This window comes from Schistocerca gregaria, chromosome 5 (assembly GCF_023897955.1).
Source record: "Schistocerca gregaria isolate iqSchGreg1 chromosome 5, iqSchGreg1.2, whole genome shotgun sequence".
NCBI classification, from domain to species: Eukaryota; Metazoa; Arthropoda; class Insecta; order Orthoptera; family Acrididae; genus Schistocerca; species Schistocerca gregaria.
Genome location: NC_064924.1, coordinates 26,289,970 through 26,312,126, shown reverse-complemented (window position 1 = coordinate 26,312,126; position 22,157 = coordinate 26,289,970). Strand labels below are relative to the sequence as shown.

At 41.7% G+C, this 22,157-nt stretch overlaps 1 protein-coding gene across 2 annotated transcripts in view; it reads right to left on the bottom strand.

Moving 5' to 3' along the window:
* The window catches only part of LOC126272266 (uncharacterized), a 379,755-nt gene that overhangs the window by 127,622 nt on the left and 229,976 nt on the right, over positions 1-22,157 (bottom strand). For both annotated transcript variants that reach the window (XM_049975005.1, XM_049975006.1), the window contains exon 8: positions 14,641-14,706. In XM_049975005.1, coding sequence (XP_049830962.1) covers positions 14,641-14,706 — 66 coding nt within the window. The remainder of the gene's footprint in view (positions 1-14,640; positions 14,707-22,157) is intronic.

The following is a 22,157-nucleotide window of genomic DNA, read 5'->3' as shown; positions in this document are numbered from 1 at the left end:
GAAATATAGCACCATTTTTCTCCATCATCTATCAGAGATCACTGGAACAGCAGAAAGTTCCACAGGACTGGAAGAAGGCCCAGGTCATAACAATCTATTAAAAGGGTAAAAAATCGGATGCACATAATTATCACCCAATTTCACTGACATCGAATTGTTGTAGAATCATGGAACATATTTTGTGTTCAGACATAATGACCTTTCTAGACTCTGAGGAGCTCATCTGCAGAAAACAGCACGGTTTTCGGAAACAGTGGTCATGCGAGGCACAGCTGACCCTCTTTGTGCATGATATACAACAGGCTCTAGATACCAGCGCCCAGGTTGATGCCATATTCCTCGACTTACGAAAGGCGTTTGACTCAATTCCGTACTGTCACTTGCTCCAAAAAGTGCATGCTTACTGTCTATCCGATGGCATATGTAGTTGGATAGAAAGTTTTCTAACAGACAGTGAGCAGTATGTTATCCTGAATGCGGCGGCTTCAACAGAAACAAGAGTATCATCAGGTGTGCCCCAGGGCAGTGATTTACATAAATGATCTGTATTATTTTCAGCCATAATGGCTAACACAGAAGTAAAAATTAGCTCCAGCACCAACAACAACCTAAGTAGGAAGCTTATCCACAATATAAAACCACCAGATAGAAGTCTTGATGCATCTGGCATTTACAAAATTACCTGCAGCCAATGTAATAAATATTATATCGGCCAAGCAGGCGGAAATTTCAGAACTCCATTCAAAGAACATTTAGACTGCTACAGGATTGATAAATGTGACAAATCAGCAGTAGCAACTCACATTAAAGACACAGGCCACCCTCTGAAAACAGAAGACAACCTCGAAATTTTACACAAAATAGGAAAAAGTAAAAGAATGGATATCATGGAAGAAATGGAAATTTTCATATATAACACAAAGCATGGAGATAACATTCTTAATGAAATAACCGTATTCAAAAACTCAAAATTCTTCAACAGTCTTAAGCCAGTTCTAACTCAATAGATTCATGAAATGTCGATATAAATAATCTACCAGAACCAAGAATATCGATACAAATGCAGTGACATTCAGTGACAAAATAATGTGCAATAGTGTGATGTCTATCAACAGCTCCGCCATTACACCACTGATACAAGTGAAGCAGCAAGAGGATGTAACTGTAAGTGATCAACTGCCATATAAGAGCCTTTCACACTATTTTCGTAACACATAACTGATGCAAATCTATCTGCATCCGATACAGGCTGTGAGATACATAACTAACAACAGAGAAGAAAACCAGCAGAAGACATCACTGACTTCGATCTCTACATATACACTGCCCCCCCTACTTCCCCCCAAATGCCACACCAGCAACTACAGTAAAAAACAAAGTGTTCTAGATTAATCTAATTTGAAATTGTTTATTTTAAGTAACATTTCTCGATGTATATATGTATGTACAAAATATGTTCGAAACGCGTTGCGTTATGTTAGATCTAACATAAAATAAAAAGTGACTGGTAGCAGAAACTTGAAATAAATAATAAATGATCTGGTTGGTGGTGTTGACAGTGGCATTAGAATGTTTGCCGATAATGCTGTAGTCTACAATAAAGTAGTATCACATGAAAGTTGTGAACAAATCAATGAGGATTCGCAGAAAATAAATGTGTGGTGTAATGACTGGCAATTATCTCTCAATATTAGTAAGTGTCACCTACTGTGTATAACAAATCAAACATCCCCATCAATTTATGAGTACAGTCTCTGGAAGCAGTAACATCTGCCAAGCATCTGGGTTTGACGACTCGAAATGATCTCAAATGGAATGATCAGATTACACAAGTAACGGGTAAGCCAAACTCTAAATTGCGGTTTATTGGTAGAATCCTGAAGCAATGCAATCCTTCAACAAAGGAAATTGCTCACAATAGTTCATCCAGTCTTGGAGTACTGTTCATCTGTGTGGGACCCTTAACAGTTGGGTCTGATTCAAGACTTTGAGAAGGCCCGAAGAAGAGCGGCAAGATTCCTGACTGGTACACCTGGCCATCGCAAGAGCATTACAAATCTTATAGAAAGTTTGAAGTGGGACGCACTCGCTGATAGACAGTGTGCTAAATGGAAGGGGCTCGCAAAATTCCAAAATCTGGTCTTCGCCAAGGATGTAGAGCATATATTATTACCATCAGCTTTTAAATTACATACTAATCACCATTCAAAGATAAGGAAAATTAGAGCTCGTACTGAGGTGCTCAGACAGTCATTTTTCCCTTGCGTGATCTGCGAGTGGAACAGAGAGGAGGGGACGGGGGGACTATGACTTTGGCGCGAATAGTGCCCTCCACCACACATCGCTTGGTGGTTGGCGGAGTATATATGTAGATGTAGGGGATAAGATGCAAACCGTAGAGGAAGAGCAAACATTACAATGCCTATGATGTGACAGGGACAATATAAAATCTGTTACCTAGTTACTCAATTGGAATCTTAACTAGGGTAGACTATTTTGGTCCCTATCAATGTAATTGTGATGTATCAATGGTAAATCAATTTTATAATTAATGGTCACTGTACACAAGAGTACAATACATGATATTTGATTATCAGAAGCAACTTATTTATTTTGAGAATTGGATGTCTGAATTGAACTCTTAAATTCATCAATAACTGCAAAACTTGGGGAAATGAGGTCCGATCGTAAGATGTTGGTGGGTGTGCTGAAATAATAAAGCGAGCAAGATTGAATAATAGGAAGTCTTAACTCCTGAACAGACTTTACTTTACCAACCAGTATCATGGGAAAAAAAACTACCACAAACATTGCATGTTGTTGACAACAGCTCAGAACAAGTATGGTTGGGAGTACATAAAATTTATGATGAACAAGAATAGTGCACAGAAATTTTAAATTTTAAAGAGAATTGATGGAGTTCTTGGTACACAGATTTGCAGGAGTTTTATATCTGTTGTCAATAGCCACAAAGATTGACTGCCAAGATGATGCAACCTTCCAAAATCAACTGCTAGCATGAATTAAGGATTTTGAACAGGTTTGGGTAGTTGAACAATTATCAGTCCTTCAGCTGCAATTATGAAAGAGAAGAAAATAACTAGTCCACAAGTTGGAAGACTTCCACTAAGATTACAAAGGGCTTCAATTGTAATAATCCCATGACCAGTCTACAACATCAGTTGCGGATCATAGCTGCAGCTCGTCAACCTGCAGTGGCGATAACATCAATGATGCACTGATGCACCTAATTTCAGTAATGCTGCATGACTACACATCAATGCAGTTTTCTGTCAGCATTTACACTTGGCGAGATTTTGGTGGAGAGGTGTGAGGTGTATAAAATCCGAGAAGCTTTTCTTGTGTGTGTGTGTGTGTGTAGGGGGGTGGGGGGGGGGTGTGGGGGGGGGTAGAGGCTGCATGTGGTTTTGCAACCAGACCTCGGCCCGGAATGTGACACAATGAGGGATACAAGCAGCAATCTGGAGGGGTGAGGAAGGGGAAGGGATAGTAATATACAGGTGGGGGCAGAGACAGACACTGTCTGGTGGAGTATGCAGGGACTAGACTGGGAACAGGCAGCTTTTCTGAACTGGGCAGATGGGAGTTAACCTTAGAAGACATTCTTAAAATTATCCCAGCTTAAACTCATGGTGACATACTGTCTCCACATCTTCCACCCAGTAGTTTCCACCCCCTCTGTGCTATGATCTTCTCCCCATTCTGGTCTCCCATCCTGATTCTTTGCAGCCCTCTCTGCCAATGCATCCTCCTGTCCTTTCCTGTTCCTCTCCTTTTTTGTTCTCCCCCCCCCCCACCCCCCCCCCCACCACCACCACCACCTGCCCCACAACCTCTCAATGCTGCACCTGCTGATGGTCTAATCGCTGTACACTCCACCAGACAGCATCCGCCTCTCTCCCCATCCATACACTACCATACCACCCCCTCCAGATTGCTGCTTGCATCACACATGGTGTCGCATCCCGGCCCAAGATGCTGGACTTGGTATTCGTGGGTGCTTGATGTGTGCTTGCTAGTGTCTGTGTGTGAATGTTGTGTGTGTGTGTCTCTCTTTACTCACAAAGTCTGTGAAGAAACATATATGTGAGTGTCTTTTAATCGTGCCTGTCTGCAACTTGATGTCTTCGTTGGAATAAGTAGCAATCTATCTTTTCCTACTCTGTTGAGATTCCTACCTGGAGTTTCCGTTGTTTGATTTTTGCCAAATGGTTTTGTTCCATCCTACAACCCTGTGACATTTTCCTTTGTTACTCTTCGCTATAGCATTGCTCCTCTCAGTGTCTATTTTTTCTCCTCTTTCTTGTGTTGATTCATCTCATTCCAAACCGCATCTACTTCCGAGCCATACTTGATCCCACTTCATTTATCACCCTGACGTACTTTCACACCTGCCCATGCCACATGAAACTTTCATCCTCTTGCTAACCCATTCCTCCTACTCTCCCTTCATTCATCGCAAGACACTCGGGCACACACACACACACACACACACACACACACACACACACACACACTTCATCATACCTTTTCACCCACATTTCTGTACTTTTTTAACATATTTGTGCCCACTTTACATGATTTCACATGTTTTTACATATCTGTGAATATTTTATGCATCTTTTCACTTATCCAGCTCCTGTCACAACCATCAACACCTATTTTGCCCATTTCTACTTCATTCCCATTTCCTTTGCACCGTTCCTGCCACAGTCGACCCTTGCTCCATCTTTCTGCATCAGTTTAGAAAAGTATCGCTTTCTCTGGCTAAAACCCAGTCCCACATCCTGTTTCTCAAATGATGCCTAAACCATGGCGTCCCCCACAATGGCCAAACTGTAAAAATTATTTTCTCTGGATACCACCACTCCTTTCACAATGATCTACACCTTTTCAGATTCCGCCAATCCCTGGCCCTCAGAAACATGGCGCTGCAAAAACACATCTCCAAGGCACAGGCATCCCAGAACCACCATTACTGCTCTGCAGTCCTTACTCCATAGACTATGTCTCTGAAATTGAATCCCTTGCTCTCCACCACCTGGAGGAGTATTCAAAACATCACCTCCATAAATTATCCAACCTGCCGACATTCTACTGCCACCTTGAGGGACCACTATTCACCCCCATCGTACCCACAGTGTTCCTCGTCATCCACCCCTTATAGCAGCTATACCCTGCCCAGCTGACCTTTTCTATTTGCCACATCCTCCAAACCTCCCTACCAACCCTCCAACAAATCCAGAGCCAAAACATTCCCATAACACTGTTGTTAACCTTTCCAACAAAACCCTCATCTCCACAAAAGCTTCAGTCCCATCCAAAGGCCTCACCTTTAGCCCAACACACAAATTTAACCAAGCTGGACTTGTTGAGCTCTACTCTCCTTCTCCCGATCCCTATAATGGAAGCATGTCTTTGCCACCAATCCCTCAACAAACTATTAGCCTCTCCATACTTCCCCAGATTCCTTCCTCAGAACACCAATTTTTCAGTGGAAGAAAGAATGGCCATACATAACCTCAAAACAAATCTTGACCTAGTCATCCTACCTGCAGACAAGGGTTCCCCAACGTTGTTTATGGATTGCAATGACTATCTGGCAGAAGGCCCCCACCAATTTTCTGACTCCGCCACCTATAAACTTTGCTAGAGTGATCACATCCAAGAAGTCCAACACAAACTCCAGTCCCTGCTTAGAGCCTTAGGCCCTTCCCAGAATATCTCCCCTGAATCAAATTTCCCTCCTCACCCCTATGACACCCAACACACCCACTTTCTAAATCCTCCCCAAAGTCCACAAACCCAAAAATCCTGGACGCTGCATTGTGGCTGGTTATTGTGCCCCCACTGAAAGAATTTTGGCACTCATTGACCGACACGTCCAGCCAATTGCCTGTAATCTAATCTCTCATGTCAAAGACGCCAACTGCTTCCTTCATCAACTGTCCATCTTAACTACCCCTTTACCTCCTGGACACCTACTCATCACTGCTGACACTACTTCCCTATATACCAACATCCCTCTTGCCCATGGTCTTACCACTGTTGAACACTATTTTTCCCAACATACTTTAGACATCAAACCCACTACCTGATTCCCCATACTCCTTACTAATACACTCCTGGAAATTGAAATAAGAACACCGTGAATTCATTGTCCCAGGAAGGGGAAACTTTATTGACACATTCCTGGAGTCAGATACATCACATGATCACACTGACAGAACCACAGGCACATAGACACAGCCAACAGAGCATGCACAATGTCGGCACTAGTACAGTGTATATCCACCTTTCGCAGCAATGCAGGCTGCTATTCTCCCATGGAGACGATCGTAGAGATGCTGGATGTAGTCCTGTGGAACGGCTTGCCATGCCATTTCCACCTGGCGCCTCAGTTGGACCGGCGTTCGTGCTGGACGTGCAGACCGCGTGAGACGACGCTTCATCCAGTCCCAAACATGCTCAATGGGGGACAGATCCGGAGATCTTGCTGGCCAGGGTAGTTGACTTACACCTTCTAGAGCACGTTGGGTGGCACGGGATACATGCGGACGTGCATTGTCCTGTTGGAACAGCAAGTTCCCTTGCCGGTCTAGGAATGGTAGAACGATGGGTTCGATGATGGTTTGGATGTACCGTGCACTATTCAGTGTCCCCTCGACGATCACCAGAGGTGTACGGCCAGTGTAGGAGATCGCTCCCCACACCATGATGTCGGGTGTTGGCCCTGTGTGCCTCGGTCGTATGCAGTCCTGATTGTGGCGCTCACCTGCACGGCGCCAAACACGCATACGACCATCATTGGCACCAAGGCAGAAGCGACTCTCATCGCTGAAGACGACACGTCTCCATTCGTCCTTCCATTCACGCCTGTCGCGACACCACTGGAGGCGGGCTGCACGATGTTGGGGCGTGAGCAGAAGACGGCCTAACGGTGTGCGGGACCGTAGCCCAGCTTCATGGAGACGGTTGCGAATGGTCCTCGCCGATACCCCTGAGCAACAGTGTCCCTAATTTGCTGGGAAGTGGCGGTGCAGTCCCCTACAGCACTGCGTAGGATCCTACGGTCTTGGCGTGCATCCGTGCATCGCTGCGGTCCGGTCCCAGGTCGACGGGCACGTGCACCTTCCGCCGACCACTGGCGACAACATCAATGTACTGTGGAGACCTCACGCCCCACGTGTTGAGCAATTCGGCGGGTCGTCCACCCGGCCTCCCGCATGCCCACTATACGCCCTCGCTCAAAGTCCGTCAACTGCACATACGGTTCACATCCACGCTGTCGCGGCATGCTACCAGTGTTAAAGACTGAGATGGAGCTCCGTATGCCACGGCAAACTGGCTGACACTGACGGCGGCGGTGCACAAATGTTGCGCAGCTAGCGCCATTCGACGGGCAACACCACGGTTCCTGGTGTGTCCGCTGTGCCGTGCGTGTGATCATTGCTTGTACAGCCCTCTCGCAGTGTCCGGAGCAAGTATGGTGGGTCTGACACACCGGTGTCAATGTGTTCTTTTTTCCATTTCCAGGAGTGTATTATCCTAACCCACAACTATCTCTTGTTTCAGAGAAAGGTATATAAACAAATCTGTGGCACAGCCATGGGCACCCATACGGCACCCTTCTATGCCATCCCTTTTATGGGCCATCTAGAGGAGACCTTCCTAGCCACCCAAAACACCAAACCTCTAGTCTGCTTGGGTTCATTGATCATAGCTTCATGATCTATCTTTATTCCTTCACAACCTCAACACCTTCTCTTCCATCCGCTTCATGTGGTCCTCCTCAACTCAGCAAGCCACCTTCCTCGAGTTGACCTCCTCCTCTCTGAGGGCTCCAATTGCAGCTCTGTTCATATTAAACCCACCAATCACCAACAGTACCTACATTTTCACAGCTGTCACCCTTCTTGCACCAAAGAGTTCCTCCCATATAGCCTGGCTATCTGGGGAAGGCATATCTGCAGTAACAAAAACTCCCTTGCTCAGTATGGTGAAGGTCTCACCAAGGCCTTCACAGACAGGTACTAACTACCAGGCCTAGTCTGCAAACAGATCTCCTGTGTCATTTCCCCTTATAACCCCAATCCTCCCACCACACCCAAAAACCAGCCACAAAGGAGTGTCCCATTCATTACCCAGTACCATCCCGGACTGGAAAAACTGAAACACATCCTTTGCCAGGCCTTTGATTACCAATAATTGTGTCCTGAAATGAGGGACATCCTACCCAATATACTTCTCACCCCTCCTGAAGTGGTGTTCTGATGCCCACAACATCCAACTCTATCCCTATGCCACTCCCTGTCCCAATTCCTTGCCACAAGGATCGTATTCCATCAGCTGTCAACCACGATGGATGGGCACCGCCAAACTGTAGCCAAGAGCAAAGTAGACCATCTCATGACACAACATGCAGCTGAACATAACATACTTGATTTCAATGGCTGCTTCACTGCCAGAACTGTCACGATCCTTCCCTCCACCACCAGCTTTTCTGAACTGCACAACTGATGTAATTATCCTGGCCTCAACCCATGGTAACATACTGTCCCCAGCCCTCCATCGTACAGTTTCCTCTGTCCTATCAAGCATCTCCTCCCCAATCTCATCTGACACCCTGTTTATTTGTAGCCCTCTGCCAATGCATCCACCTGTCTTTTCCCACTCCTCTCCCTCTTGCTCCTTTTTACACTCACCTCCCAGCCCCACAACCTCCTGATGCTGCACATATTGGCAGTCTAGTACCTGCACACTCCACCAGACAATGTTCATCTGTCTCCCAACCAATGCACTACTATTCCTCCATCTTCCTCACCCTCTCCAGATTGCTGTTTGCATCCCACATGATGTTGCATTATGGACCGAAATGCTTGAGCTGGTGTTCGTGTGTTTGTGAGGTGTGCTTACTTTTGTGTATATATGTGTGTGTGTGGGGGGGGGGGGGGGGTGAATGATGTGTCTTGCTTTACTGATGAAGGATGTGGCCAAAAGCTAGATGTGAGTGTCTTTTAATTGTGTCTGCGTGCAACTTGATGTGTTTTGTTTATGGTAAGTAGCAATCTATCTTTTCTTACATTGTTAAAGGTATTTATAATATGGGTATGATCACAGGATACATTTTATAAGAAAGATCCCTTTACAACTATCAGAGTTTTTCATTAGTATGTCACAAACAACAAAAATTAACAGACTTTAATCAGCAAATACAGTACAGAACATAGCTAAGTTATTTCTTTTTCTACGTGGAGCTGGATGTTATGTCTGTCACTTTTGATAGGGGGAAACAACAGCAATATGCCCTTAGCTATGATGTGCAAGCATGATGGGCTAACTTGCAAGTATGATTGTTGCACCACATAATACAAGGGGAATTCAGTAAGTAGCATTATACTTTTTTTTTCTTGACCAATATTGGATGAGAAAACACGCAACTTCTCATTGGACATAGTGGAATATTTCCACTTCAGCCCCCAAAATTTTATGAAGTTCCGAAAGGTGATAGCCTTCCAAATGCTGTATGTAACAGAGGTGCAATCCAAGCAGAGAGCTGTCACTGAGTTTCTTTTGGCAGAAAACCAGAGCATCCCAGATATTCATAGGTGCTTGCAGAATGTCTATCGAAATCTGGCAGTGCACAAATGCTGGAGAGATGCTGGGTGAGACTTCTGTCATTACTGCATAAAGGTTGCATAAACCTGTCCAATCTGCCACACGCCGCCTGGCTGCTCACATCTGTGACGCCTACAAAGTTAGGCCACACGGACACATTCATTAAAGTGACCAATGGATCACAGCCAAGTACCTTGCTAGACAACTGTTGGCAGTGCTGACACACTTGTCCACCAGTCAGGGTACTCATATGTGAGTGCCCATGGAGTAGTACCATACTGGCATACAGGGTCTTCCAATAAGCTGGTGTGATGGAGATTATGTTGAAAAATATGGTTTCTTAGCATAAAAGACTGGAGAATAATATGCTGTATTGGTTATTCTGAATAAAACCAAGATGTTTCCAGAAAAAAGTATTGCATTACTTACTGAATGCCTCTCACAGGAGGGCATTCGTTGAAACAGACAATAGGACGACACCGACAATAGGAGGACATTCAGAGTTACATTAGTGAGTATACACTGAGGAGAAAGGTAAATATAGCACAGAAGACAGACTAAAAATTGTCTATGAATAAGGACTTCTGTCAGGAGCAGATTATATACATATATAAAATGGAGGTAGTAGAGCTGTAAGTGCTTTTAGCAGGATATTGTACCCTAATCAATGTGTGTGTGTGTGTGTGTGTGTGTGTGTGTGTGTGTGTGTGTGTATGTGTGTGTGTGTGTGTGTGTGTGTGTGTGTGTTGGGCCTGAAGTAAAAGTATGAGCTATTGACCTATACCAGAGAAGAGAAGGGATGGTATGCAAATAAGGACACTATCACTATGGGATATTAAAAAATTGTTTAAAAGTAATCTTTCAGTGGAAAGAGGTGTGTTTTCTCAGTTACTACCTAAGTTAGTTTGTACTGTTCACTTTGAGGTTCCTCCAAAGTAGCAAAGTAGATGAATTTACCATAGTTGTTAATGTGTTCTGTATGCTAATCTGAAAGTGATGTTATAAAGAGAGTTTTGTATGCTACTCTCTAGGTTTTGGGAGACAGGTAACAAATTACAGAATTTAAGACAACAAAGGTTTGTTAATTGTTCAAAACATATAACTCATATGGTTCAGATGCAGTTTATGAATGCTGAAGGCATTTGCAAGGGAACTGGCCTCACAACAATGATTCAGTGGGAGTTTATGAATGCTAAAGGAATTCGATGAGGAAACTGGCCTCACAGCAGTGAATGTGGTGTTTCCTGCAACAACTACACATGGCCAAATCCCAGTACAGCTATATGAGTTTTGTAGTTCAATACAGTTATCCCTAGAGGAACATCTATTTACACATCCATTACTTTCCACGAGTGTTATGAGCATGGCTAGAACAGCACTAGTTCTGGAAGCAACATATTTGACTGGATGAATATGTATGATTAGACTAAATGGCTAATGGACTGAAGGTACTGGTAATGAGTAATTCACAACAGAAAACAAAGAAATATTATAAATCTGCTTACTGTTCCATGTGGTTAATTCATTACCTGAGTGCTCACATCTGTAGTAACATAACGATTACCTAGTAGAAATGTTTAGAAACTTAATTAAAGTGAAGATACTACATACCTAAGATTAATGGTTTATAATCTACTGTGAAACACTCCATAGTTAACACACATGGATAAGTACATTTACTGCTACTGGCTGTTACTGGGTTAAATTTATAACTGTGACTGTACATATAAGAGGCACTCGATATTAATGTTTGCAGTGAGAAGGTTAACACTAGTTTTAGCTTTAAATACTTACTGTTCAATTAGCGTTTCACAGTGGTGACGACATTGTTAACCTAAGGGTAGGAAGTGACGTGTTGCACAAGCATTGTTCTAACCGATGAATAATGATTGCCATTAAGAATAGTTTATTTTTGTAATGAATCAGATAACCTACTGTTTGGATGTACATTTTATTTACGCACACATATAATGAAATGGATGGTAGCAGCATATCTGCATTCGGGAATGACAACATCACCCCACAAACATGGTACCTGCCGGTCAGGCAGCTTATCACGATTTGTCGGGAGCCGCCTTCGAGCCGGGGCGCAAGCCATAGAGGAATAGTGGCTGTGACAATACTTGTGAGATTGAAGGGACAAGAGAGAACGTGTTATACATTCACTTAGTTGGAATCTGTTAAATAAGACAGGTAGTTTGTGGGCTTTGCTTTTTTCACTGTAATTGTGATGTTTTTACTGTTGAAGCAATTTTATAATTAACAGTGAACAAGAGTACAATATACATTGATTACTGGAAGCACTTTACGTTTTTTGAGAATCGGATGTTGGATCTGTACTCGTAACTTCCGGCAGTAAGTGCAGCATTCCGAGAAACGAAGTTCAACAGGAAGATGTCGGAGAGAGTGCCAAAATAGTAAGGCGAGCAAGATCAAGTAATAGGAAATCTTAGCTCCTGACCAGCCTCTATGTCATCACCAAATATCACAGTAAAGAACTGGCGGAACATCACTCCATCTGATATCACAGTAAAGAAGTAGTGGAATATTGTGGTACATCAAGATACCTGAAGAATAAAATAATGTAAAAAGTACATCAAAATACCCTGAAGAACATATAAAATGAATAATTTTATACAATATTTGGGATCAGTAAGCAGCTTGCGGTTCTCACTTCCAGAGCACAGGGTCCTGGGTTCGATTCCTGGTGGGGTCAGGGATTTTCACATGCCCCGAGATGACTGGGTGTTGTTGTGTCAGCTTCATCATCATCATTCATCCCCATTACGATCAGGGGAAGGCAACGGGAAAACCACCTCCATTAGGATCTTGCCTAGTACGGCAGTGGGAGTCTCCTGTACCGTTCCCCTATGCTCTGTCAAGAAGCATGAGACTTCATTTCCATTTCCATTTGGGATCAACTTAACTCTGTTTCTGGAGGTCATGAATTCTCAAGTGCTTCTTTCAAAGACTCAGCCGCAACTGGAGTCACAGTGGAGTCACCGAAGGACGCACTCGAGAATCCACGACATCTAGAAATGTACGGTCCCAGTGCGCCAATATTGATAATTTTTGAAAGGTGCAATGGAGCCCAAAGATGGCATATGGAATTGCCAAAACTGGTAGCGAAAATGAAATAAAATAACTTCTCAATTTGCATAGCTGTTTGGCGAATTTATCTGTAAAATGATTGTAATACTTTGTCCCTGGTATATTATGCAGTGGTTTTTCTTCCAAGTAATACAACAGTTAAGCATTAGAAGAATTTAAGTTACAGAGATTCTCTCTTTTCTTATCAAAGAGGCTACAAACAAAATAACAATAAATGAAAAACTTGCTATACAAATTAAACTGTTTGAAAGAGAGACATACAAGAGATTATGTGGAGAAAAGATAATTTTGCATCATTTAACGCATACGACATGCCATCCTGGCATTTTCTACAACCTTCATCAAATCCTTTGACACAAATATAAAGGGGGTTTTTCTTTTTCTTCCCCTCAGTGTGAAAAAACTAGGCACTACTATCGACGTAATGTCATATATTGTACTATCGTTCCGACACCAACTATCTGTCATGATTTGATAAATGTAGTTATAATGCGAGCCACTAAATGGCAGACATTAACAGTAGATAGTCAGATCTCTCTGCCTTTAATGAGTATCCCTCTGTTCAGTGTCTAAAGCACGCCTAACTCAGTCACATGTTGAAAAAAAATGTTATGTTTTTCACACATTCAAAGATAACTAAAGCCAGCTGTGACCTCTCACCCATGAATAATTCTTTATATGTCACCTGTCTTTAAGTATAAGGTAAGAGCTCTTCTCTGTAGCCTGGCTGCATTCTCCCAGCAACCAGTTCATCAGCTGCCTCCTACCTCATCTTCACTTTGTAATCTCAGAAACTGTTACACCCAGGTTTCTGTACAAGTCAACAGATTCGCAGAGTACCGACTAGCCAATATTGCAGTCTCGGAAGACCATAGAGGATTTCTCTGTCCGGCAGTTGACCGGAGGACTTCCGAACCCGAGTTCGCGTGTTGCGCTCCTGCTCGGTCCTAGAATTTTTATCCGTTACTTTTCGCTCCCTCCGTTTCTAGCAATGTCTGTCTATGTCAAGAACTATGAGACACACGATGTTTCAGAGTCTACACTAAACTGTACATCGCCGTGTAACCGGCAAAGTAAGTGGGATCACAGCTAGAAGACAGGCGAGCAGGGGGCAGTACAGGTGAAGATGCTGTTAACTTTCAAACTCTTCTTATCTGTGTCCACAAAAAAAGTGACTATTAATTCTGAACGTCAGGTAGCATATCACTTTTATCGACAGTAGGAAACATTTCACCTCGTGTTGGCTGGCGATTCGGTCTCCCAATTTATCAGATTTCTTGAATGAATTTTGCTCTGATACCGTTGTTTTATATAAAAGAAGAGAAATGGAACACGGCTGCAGTTTGTCACCAGAAGATATTTATCTAACAGATTGGCAAATCATAAAGGGCAACTGTGTGGAAATCTTTTTGAGGATAAATTAAAAGCAGTAATCAATTCACAGATGTATGTAGTCATTTACATATTTCTGAAATCGTCAAATTCTTCTTTGTTATGTAATCAGAAATATTTTGTCACCGACTTTAAAGTTGAGTTAGTAAATATTTATTTATGGATATTCCACATTTGAAACAATTTCTGAGGCCCACTGTATGAGACAAGCTGGCTGACTCTCACATCACAAATTCAATTCTGGCTGCAGTGGGAAAAACAAATAGAAATTTGCTATTAATTACAGTGCTCCCTTTTACTGACACGAATGCACAAAAAATGGCAAATTGCACAAATGTGAAGTTATCGTGAACAAATAAAGATTATTACTGTCATTCTCATTATTAAAGCAGTATCGCAACGGTCTCGGGCGAATGCCTCGTCATCGACGTTACACTGGGCCCGACAGTGAGGTGGAGAGCGTCAGACGGGGCAGCCGAGTTCTGGCGGGGCACTCACCTGCCGTTCCTCTTCGGTGGACAGCGGATCGCAGGTGCCATAAGAATCCTCGCTGAACCTCCACATCTGAAACCGGAAACAGAGTCAGCAAACAGATTTCGAAACAGTACGCAGCAGTCGGACGAAACGAGCAGGACATCCCAGCATATGCCGTGATGTGCCCAGAGCTCATCTGCCGAATTATATGTGGCGCAGTAAAGTCTTCTCGTACCTTCTCCATACTCCCCATCACCTCTCGTGGTGCTCTGTGCCAAATGTAATTCCGTTCAGACAGACTTAGGAGATTTTCGGTTGGAGTATTCTCTTTAATTGTAAACGGTGAAGTACTGGAGAGGTATGTCAAATCAGTCGGGTTATACATTAACGGGCAGAAGTGACCTCCGCAGGCTACATTTGTAAAGTAAACTAACCACAAATTATTACTAGCACTAATCTCCTCATGCTGGTGACTGTGGGAATTATTTGTGGATTATTTGCCACATATATGACAAGATAAGTTTTTTCTTTAAAAAGAGCCACTGTTCTATTCTTTCTCTCCGATTAGCCAGATATTGTTTTTATCTACTGATTAACTATGCATTTATAAATAGTATTATCTGTCCACATGCTGCCAAAGATAACAATCTTTTCAATATGAACCTGACAATAACTGAAATACCAAAAATTTTCTGAAATCACTAGAGTGGCTAGTAAGTTACTTTACTACAATGAAAATTCGCTTTATATACAGGTATGTTTCCCAAAAGAGGAAATAGTGTCACAAAGAAAAATAAAACATACTCTCCCCCAGACAGTAGGTAGTATTTTGATCAATGCAAAAGACAAACAACCAGCTATCACAAAAAATGGGGTTTATAAAATCACATGCTGTGAGTGTCAGTCTTGCCACATCGGACTGATGGGGAGATCAATCTGTACCAGACTTCAAGAACACCACAGAACCTGGAGATTGAAGAAGCCCAATTCAGCCTTTGCAGAACATTGCCTGAACAATAACCACAAATACACAATAGATATACAAGTCTGACACACAGAGGACAAGGGGGCCAATCTCAACCAATCAGAAATTTTAGAAATTAAAAAACAGATTTGTATATCCCCACACCTATTATTACATGAGCAAACCCAATTCAACCATCTGCCTCTTTAAGATGAGATAACAACCCCAGGATAGATGCAAAACTTTGGGCCCTGGTCTATCTTAGTTAAAAATATCCTGGCTGATGCATAACTTTAGTCCAGTCATTGTACTATAATTGGTAAATGTGTAATAATGTACGTAATTTGTTAAAAAATTGTCATCGCTGCAAATGTACATTAAGCTAAGGATCGATACCTTAAGAAGTTGAGAAGATTATCTTGGTCTGGTAATCATGTTTATCTGTGCATTACCATCTTTGGGAATTGTTATGTACTTGATAATGGGCTTATAACTCGAAACTAACATTAATAATAAATTGTGAGACAAACCCAAAAACAGTGTTTGTCTAGTTCAAAAGAAGATACATACTTTGTTCCTTACACAGAACCAAAATCAAGTAGTCATCATGAATGTGGAATAAGTAACAAAATCTTTTAATTTAAGCTGTAATATCAAAGTTATCAGTACACTGAGATGCTTGTGACAATTCCTTGACTATTGTAGGCACACATTATCAAAGAGAAAAATCAATTTACTGCACTCAGTAACATTCATCACATTATACTCCAATTATAATTTATTTGTGACTGACAGTGGCATTGATAGAGAGCAGACTTGCTGGCTTATACACAATGTGAAACGTGCTTGAACTATCAAAAGTTGTGCACGCACGGAAAAATAAACGTGTAATCTATTCACCTACTGTTGCTAAGATCTTTGTAGGTGCAGTGGTGGGAGACACTGCTACTGCAGTGACAGTGATCTGTTAGGATATTGTAATAACTAGCAGCACGACGAGCGTTCGGTGGCAGAGATATTGCAAAATAACAAATAAACCAAATTAGCAGAGGAAATTGTGGAAGTGCTGGACACAACTGAATTTCTGGTGAACACTATAGCCTTAACAGATGCACACAACTTGTAACTTTATCACTTTCACAGTGATTTGCATTGTCACTACAACTGTTGTCAAAATTTGATGAAATAATAAATTGTTCAGTGCCATTTTTCACTATACATTGATTCTCCCACAGTTTCATTATTACTTCCTTCATTTGACTTACATCATTACACCAATGTGATGACATACTTCAGTTTACAGTGTCCTGTGTCAAACTTTCCACTTCACTAATGTACTGTTTTTGTTCCTTAGAGCATAAGCTTTAGCTTGAGGCCATATAAGTTGAATGGGCCTGAAGTGGCAGTGGTATGGTGTCACTCTGGAGATCCTCTGAGTGTATTTTTCAGGCAAACAGATGTATAACATATAAAGGAGGTTCGTTCTGAGCCACAAGTTCCAGTAATTCACCCTTTGTACAGTCGTCTCGTGTGGGAATGTTTTTCTATTGTATCCATTGAATAATTTCTCACTTTCTGGAAGCTACCTCAGACGCCTTATTGAGAATAGCCAAATGATACCAGCATTGTCTGTAGTATTACTTAATGCTTTTCCAAGTAGGACACAGGACGAGGAATTCCGCTCTATGTGAGACACCTCAGTTTCGTTTCACCCAGACATGTTTCAGCACTTTTTGTGCTATCTTCAGTGGGTTATTTTATTTTGTTGCTTACATGAAGCTACTGCTATACAATCTACAACTTGTTATAGCTTTGATTCTTTTGCGATTCCTCATATGTTTTGGCGAGGTGAATACAGTGATTTCTGTGATTAATGGTCAATTGACGATGCATTTTCTACAAATTTTCAAACATGGACCCACGCTTGAAAATTTGTAGAAAGTGCATCGTCAAACAACCCAAAGTCACAGAAATCGGCATTTCACCTTGCCAAAATGTATGAGTAAACACAAAAGATAGAAATCTGTGACAAGTTGTAGATTGTGTAGCAGACTATCTACCAACAAAAATACCCAACAGCTTCATGTAAGTTAGAAAATAAAATGCCCCCCAGAGGTTGCACAAGAACCGAAGAAACATGTCTGGGCGAAACGAAATTGTAAAGGTGTCTTGTGTAAGGTGGAATTCCTCATCCTATTTTCATAGCAAGCACGGATACAAGAAAAACTGCAACTCCACACAATGCTTTCGCAAGTTTTTCAGATGTGAGTCCTAACCACAGCTGAAACTCTCCCTTCACTTTTTACTAGTAATCAGCTGTTTTCTTCTATCCAAACAAAAACCTACAGTTTTCCACGATGGCTGCATTTCATGTACAGTGACATATGACCTACAGTCCACCAAACGTAAAGTATCAAGCAACCACATTTTTCACTGAAAGTTCTCTGAATTAAAATCTGTTGGTTTCAGAGTTTCAGAACATTATAATATCCGCGACCACCACAATTTCAGACTTGCGAGGCAAAAGAATGAAAGTTTTTAACCAAATAGGTGATCCTAATGATAAAGATTCTGAATCCGACATTGTTCTTTTCAATATTTTTGCCCAGGAAGTAGAACGTTTACCATTGTACCAACTTTAGCTATATATAAAGCTTCACCTTCTTGCAATGACAATATTTTTGTCACGACATCACTGAGCACTCAAAAGTCATTGGGCACTTGGCACTCCTTCCCCTCTCCTCCCACAGCCATTCCCTTCGGGCCCCGCTCGTGCCCGTGCATCAGGTGACATGCCGAGCTTATGGAGCCCACAAAACAGCTGCGATTGGCCGGTGATGCCCTTACCATTCGACTCGTGGAAACATCAATCGTGAAGTCATTTTAATCATAGTATATTGCACTGGAGATTTTTGAAAGCCAGATTTTATGTAAAGTGTCACCAATAAATCCTTTCAGCTCCTTTTAAACTCAACTTGATTAGTAATTAAACTTTTTATGGCTGCTGGTAAGTTATTGAAAAATGTGTGTTCACCAACAATGGACACCTTTCTGGACCAAAGTACATGACTAAATGACAGCAAACATTATTCGTATTTTTAGTATCGATTGCACAGACTGACACATTGGGTTGGAAAATAGATACTAATTAAAACAAAATACATTATGGAATACATGTATTTAGAAGCAGCAGTTCGTATGCTCTGCTGCTGCCGCCTCTCTGGTACCTTCTCGAGTTCACACCACAAATAACTTATACGGTTCACTACTCGTCAAACTTTAGCTCAGTTTGATGAGTTACCATAAAAATTGATCCTGTGCAACACTGTGGAATAAAAGTAAATGAAGACTTCTAGCTTTTTTATTTTGTAACATTTATGTGTGACAACATTTGCACTGCAAATGAAGATTAATTTATGTGCCTCAACAGTTCTGTGGTATGCTCCTACAAAACTGAATGTATTATCAAGTTGTAATCACAAGCATTTAATATTGTCAACATGTTCTATCACAGGGCTTCCTAACCTTTTCAGCTGACAGACCCCTTCTTCAGTTGAAAATCCATGGCGTGCCCCTAGTCAGTCAAGAGCATAGTAACTTTACATTTCAGAATGAAACCATGGGAATTGGAAGCTTCTTAATGCAAGTGCCATGGACCCAACGACTCCCCCCCCCCCCCCCCCCCCCCTCCACCGACCGAAGTATCAATAGTCTTCGGTTTAGAGATGAATGAAAATAACTTGAAATTACGATCCAATTTGAATTCCCACTGTATCCAGACACTTACTAGTGGATTTACTCCCTTTGTTCAACACACTATAGCCTGGTTAAACTTACTTGGTAACTGACATTTCACACATTGGAGCTGCCTTCCTACAAGAGCAATCAACGTCACGTCCAAACTGTTTACTGTTGACAAGCTTCCTCTTGTGGTCTGTTCACATCCACTGTTTGGCTACTGTTGTGTAAGGAGCACGCATATTTCGTAACAGTCATTTGTGTGTGTGTGTGTGTGTGTGTGTGTGTGTGTGGTTTTAACCCTAGTCTTACACACTATTAACCTAAGTTTAACTTCTGCTTCAGACAACACACACACACACACACACACACACACACACACACACACACACACACACCCAAGGGAGGACTCAAACCTCCGGTGGAAGCGGCTGCGCAATCCACGACTTCATGGCGCCCTTTAGACTGCGCGGCCATTCCGCACGGCTGTGAAGGAAAGAGGCAGACCCATGATTCAGGATACAAACACATCATGAAAGAAAAGAGGCCAAGGAATTGCCTTTAAAGGCAATGTGAGGGAGTACATTCACCCAGTTTACATGTGTTTCCAAAATAGGATTTCTTAAGCCAATGTCCCAGTTCCGCTTTTGGTTGGTCAGGTAAACACTTCAAAATCAATTCTGGAAATCTGCTTTTATAAAGCCGTTTTCCAGTTTTCATGCCCATGTAAACAGTTAGGAAAGCCCAGTTATTTTTACATCTTTGCGTATCTACTGAATGGTAGCTGTCAGTCCATAGCCGGCAGCTAGTAGGCAGCATTGTAAAAGTGTACTGTTAGTTGGTTGCTGACAAGTGGCAGGTGGCGTGGCTGCAGTTTAGCCACAACTGACAACTTCAACTACTACTTGGACACTATATCGTGGCAGTCAGCCTCGACTGTAAACAATTAGAAAAACAAACAAACAGAATCTCTTATTTCTATATAAGAAGACAAAGCATTTCACAGAACGTAAGACTTTTTTTCTCAAAGGAAACAATTCTGGTAGAGTTGGTTTACCTTCTACAAGGTGGCACGTGAAAAGTCCTCATTTGTTTATGCTCGCAGCCAGTTGCCACAATATAGTGTCAGAGTAATAGCAAGTAATTGTAACTGAAGTATAGGCAGGCCATATTTTTTACTGAGAGGATGGAAAATATCATAAAGAAAAGAAATTAGCTTTAGAATCAATTTTCATAACAAAAATATCAATGTTAATAGAATTCAATTAATAATTAATTTCTAAATGATAGAAGACAGAAACAAAATTCCTACAGAGTTATAGTTCAGGTACGTTCACTGAGCATCTACGAAGGAAAATGCTTCCTTCTTTACTATAGATGAGTCTGTAGGAATAATAGTAGAATCCTAATGTGATGGTTGAGGGTGCTTCTGCTGATACAATTTTGAAAAGTTGGGTTCAATTCTTGACAACTGAAGACGGATGTCTGGTTCCGCATTTAGACAGCTTCGGTACTTAGTTTTGTGGTCAGTATACATCGAGAATCCAGATTCACACATGTGTGTTGTGGCACACGGAAGAAGTACATGTTTTGCTTTTTCAATAAGGGGGTAGTATTTCTTGTTATCGAAACGGATCAAAAAGTGTGAGTAACCATCAATGTCAAAACTTGATTTCAAGGTAGGGTCTGTGGCAATTTCCATCAACAACTCATATTCATTTGATGATAGAATGTTCGGCTTTTTGGATACAGTATTTCTGCAGCTTCTCATCTTCAGCTGTTGGGAAATAATGCTCCAATAATGACATCAAGCTTTGGAGATGTTCCAGGATTTGATGAAACAAATTCTCCCTAAGCACAAATGTTTTGTTTTTCAAAAACTGCTTGAGAAGAGGAAAACACTCGACCTCCCCATCCTCAACACTCTCTGTCCAAAAATTGATTTTCCTCTTTCATGCTCGAACTTTGTCGATAGCAGTGACCTATGTTTCACTTTATCCTTGGAGTGAAATATTCATTTCATTCAATTTGGATAAAATATCTGACAAATAGGCTAGTATACACTACCAACTTTTTTCATTAATAAGGTCTGCTAATTTGGTGTTATGCTCCTAAAGGAAAGCTTCCAATCTTAATTCGAACAACCGAGAGAGTGCATTCCCACATTAGAGCAACCTCACTCTGTGTGGAGAAGTAGGGAATGATGAAGGCTTCCCATATCCTTACACAGTATTGTGAAAAGTCTTGACTTCAACGGCCTTGATTTTATGTAGTTGATGATTTGAATGGATTCATCTAAAACTTTCTTGAACAAAACAGGAATTTGTTTCGTAGCTAAAGTGTATCTGTGGAGAGCACAATGTCTACTGCTGCAATTCTTGGTGTTTTCTTTTATTTTCGTTATTGCTCCAACTGTAAGACCCGTCATAGCTTTTGCACCATCTGTGCACACATCTATGCAATTAGACCATGAAACTTCGTTAGTCCTTAAAAAATCATCCAATAGATGGAATATTTCACCACCTGTTGTGTTGGCAGGTAGTGATCTGCACAATAAGAGGTCCTCCTCAAAATATCCAGAATATTCATAACAGACAAAAGCCAAAAATACCGCTAGTTCTGCAACATCAGTGGATTCATCTATCTGCAGAGAAAACGAATTGTGTTGGATGCGAGAAACAAGAGTGTCTTCCACATCATTTGACATGTCAACAATGTGTCTCTTGACAGTATTGTTTGATAATGGCACCGAAGATACAAGCTTTACTTCCTTTTCGTCTAGCATGCAAGAAACAATATCATTAACACACAGCTTCTTGAGATTTTCTGCAATGGTATG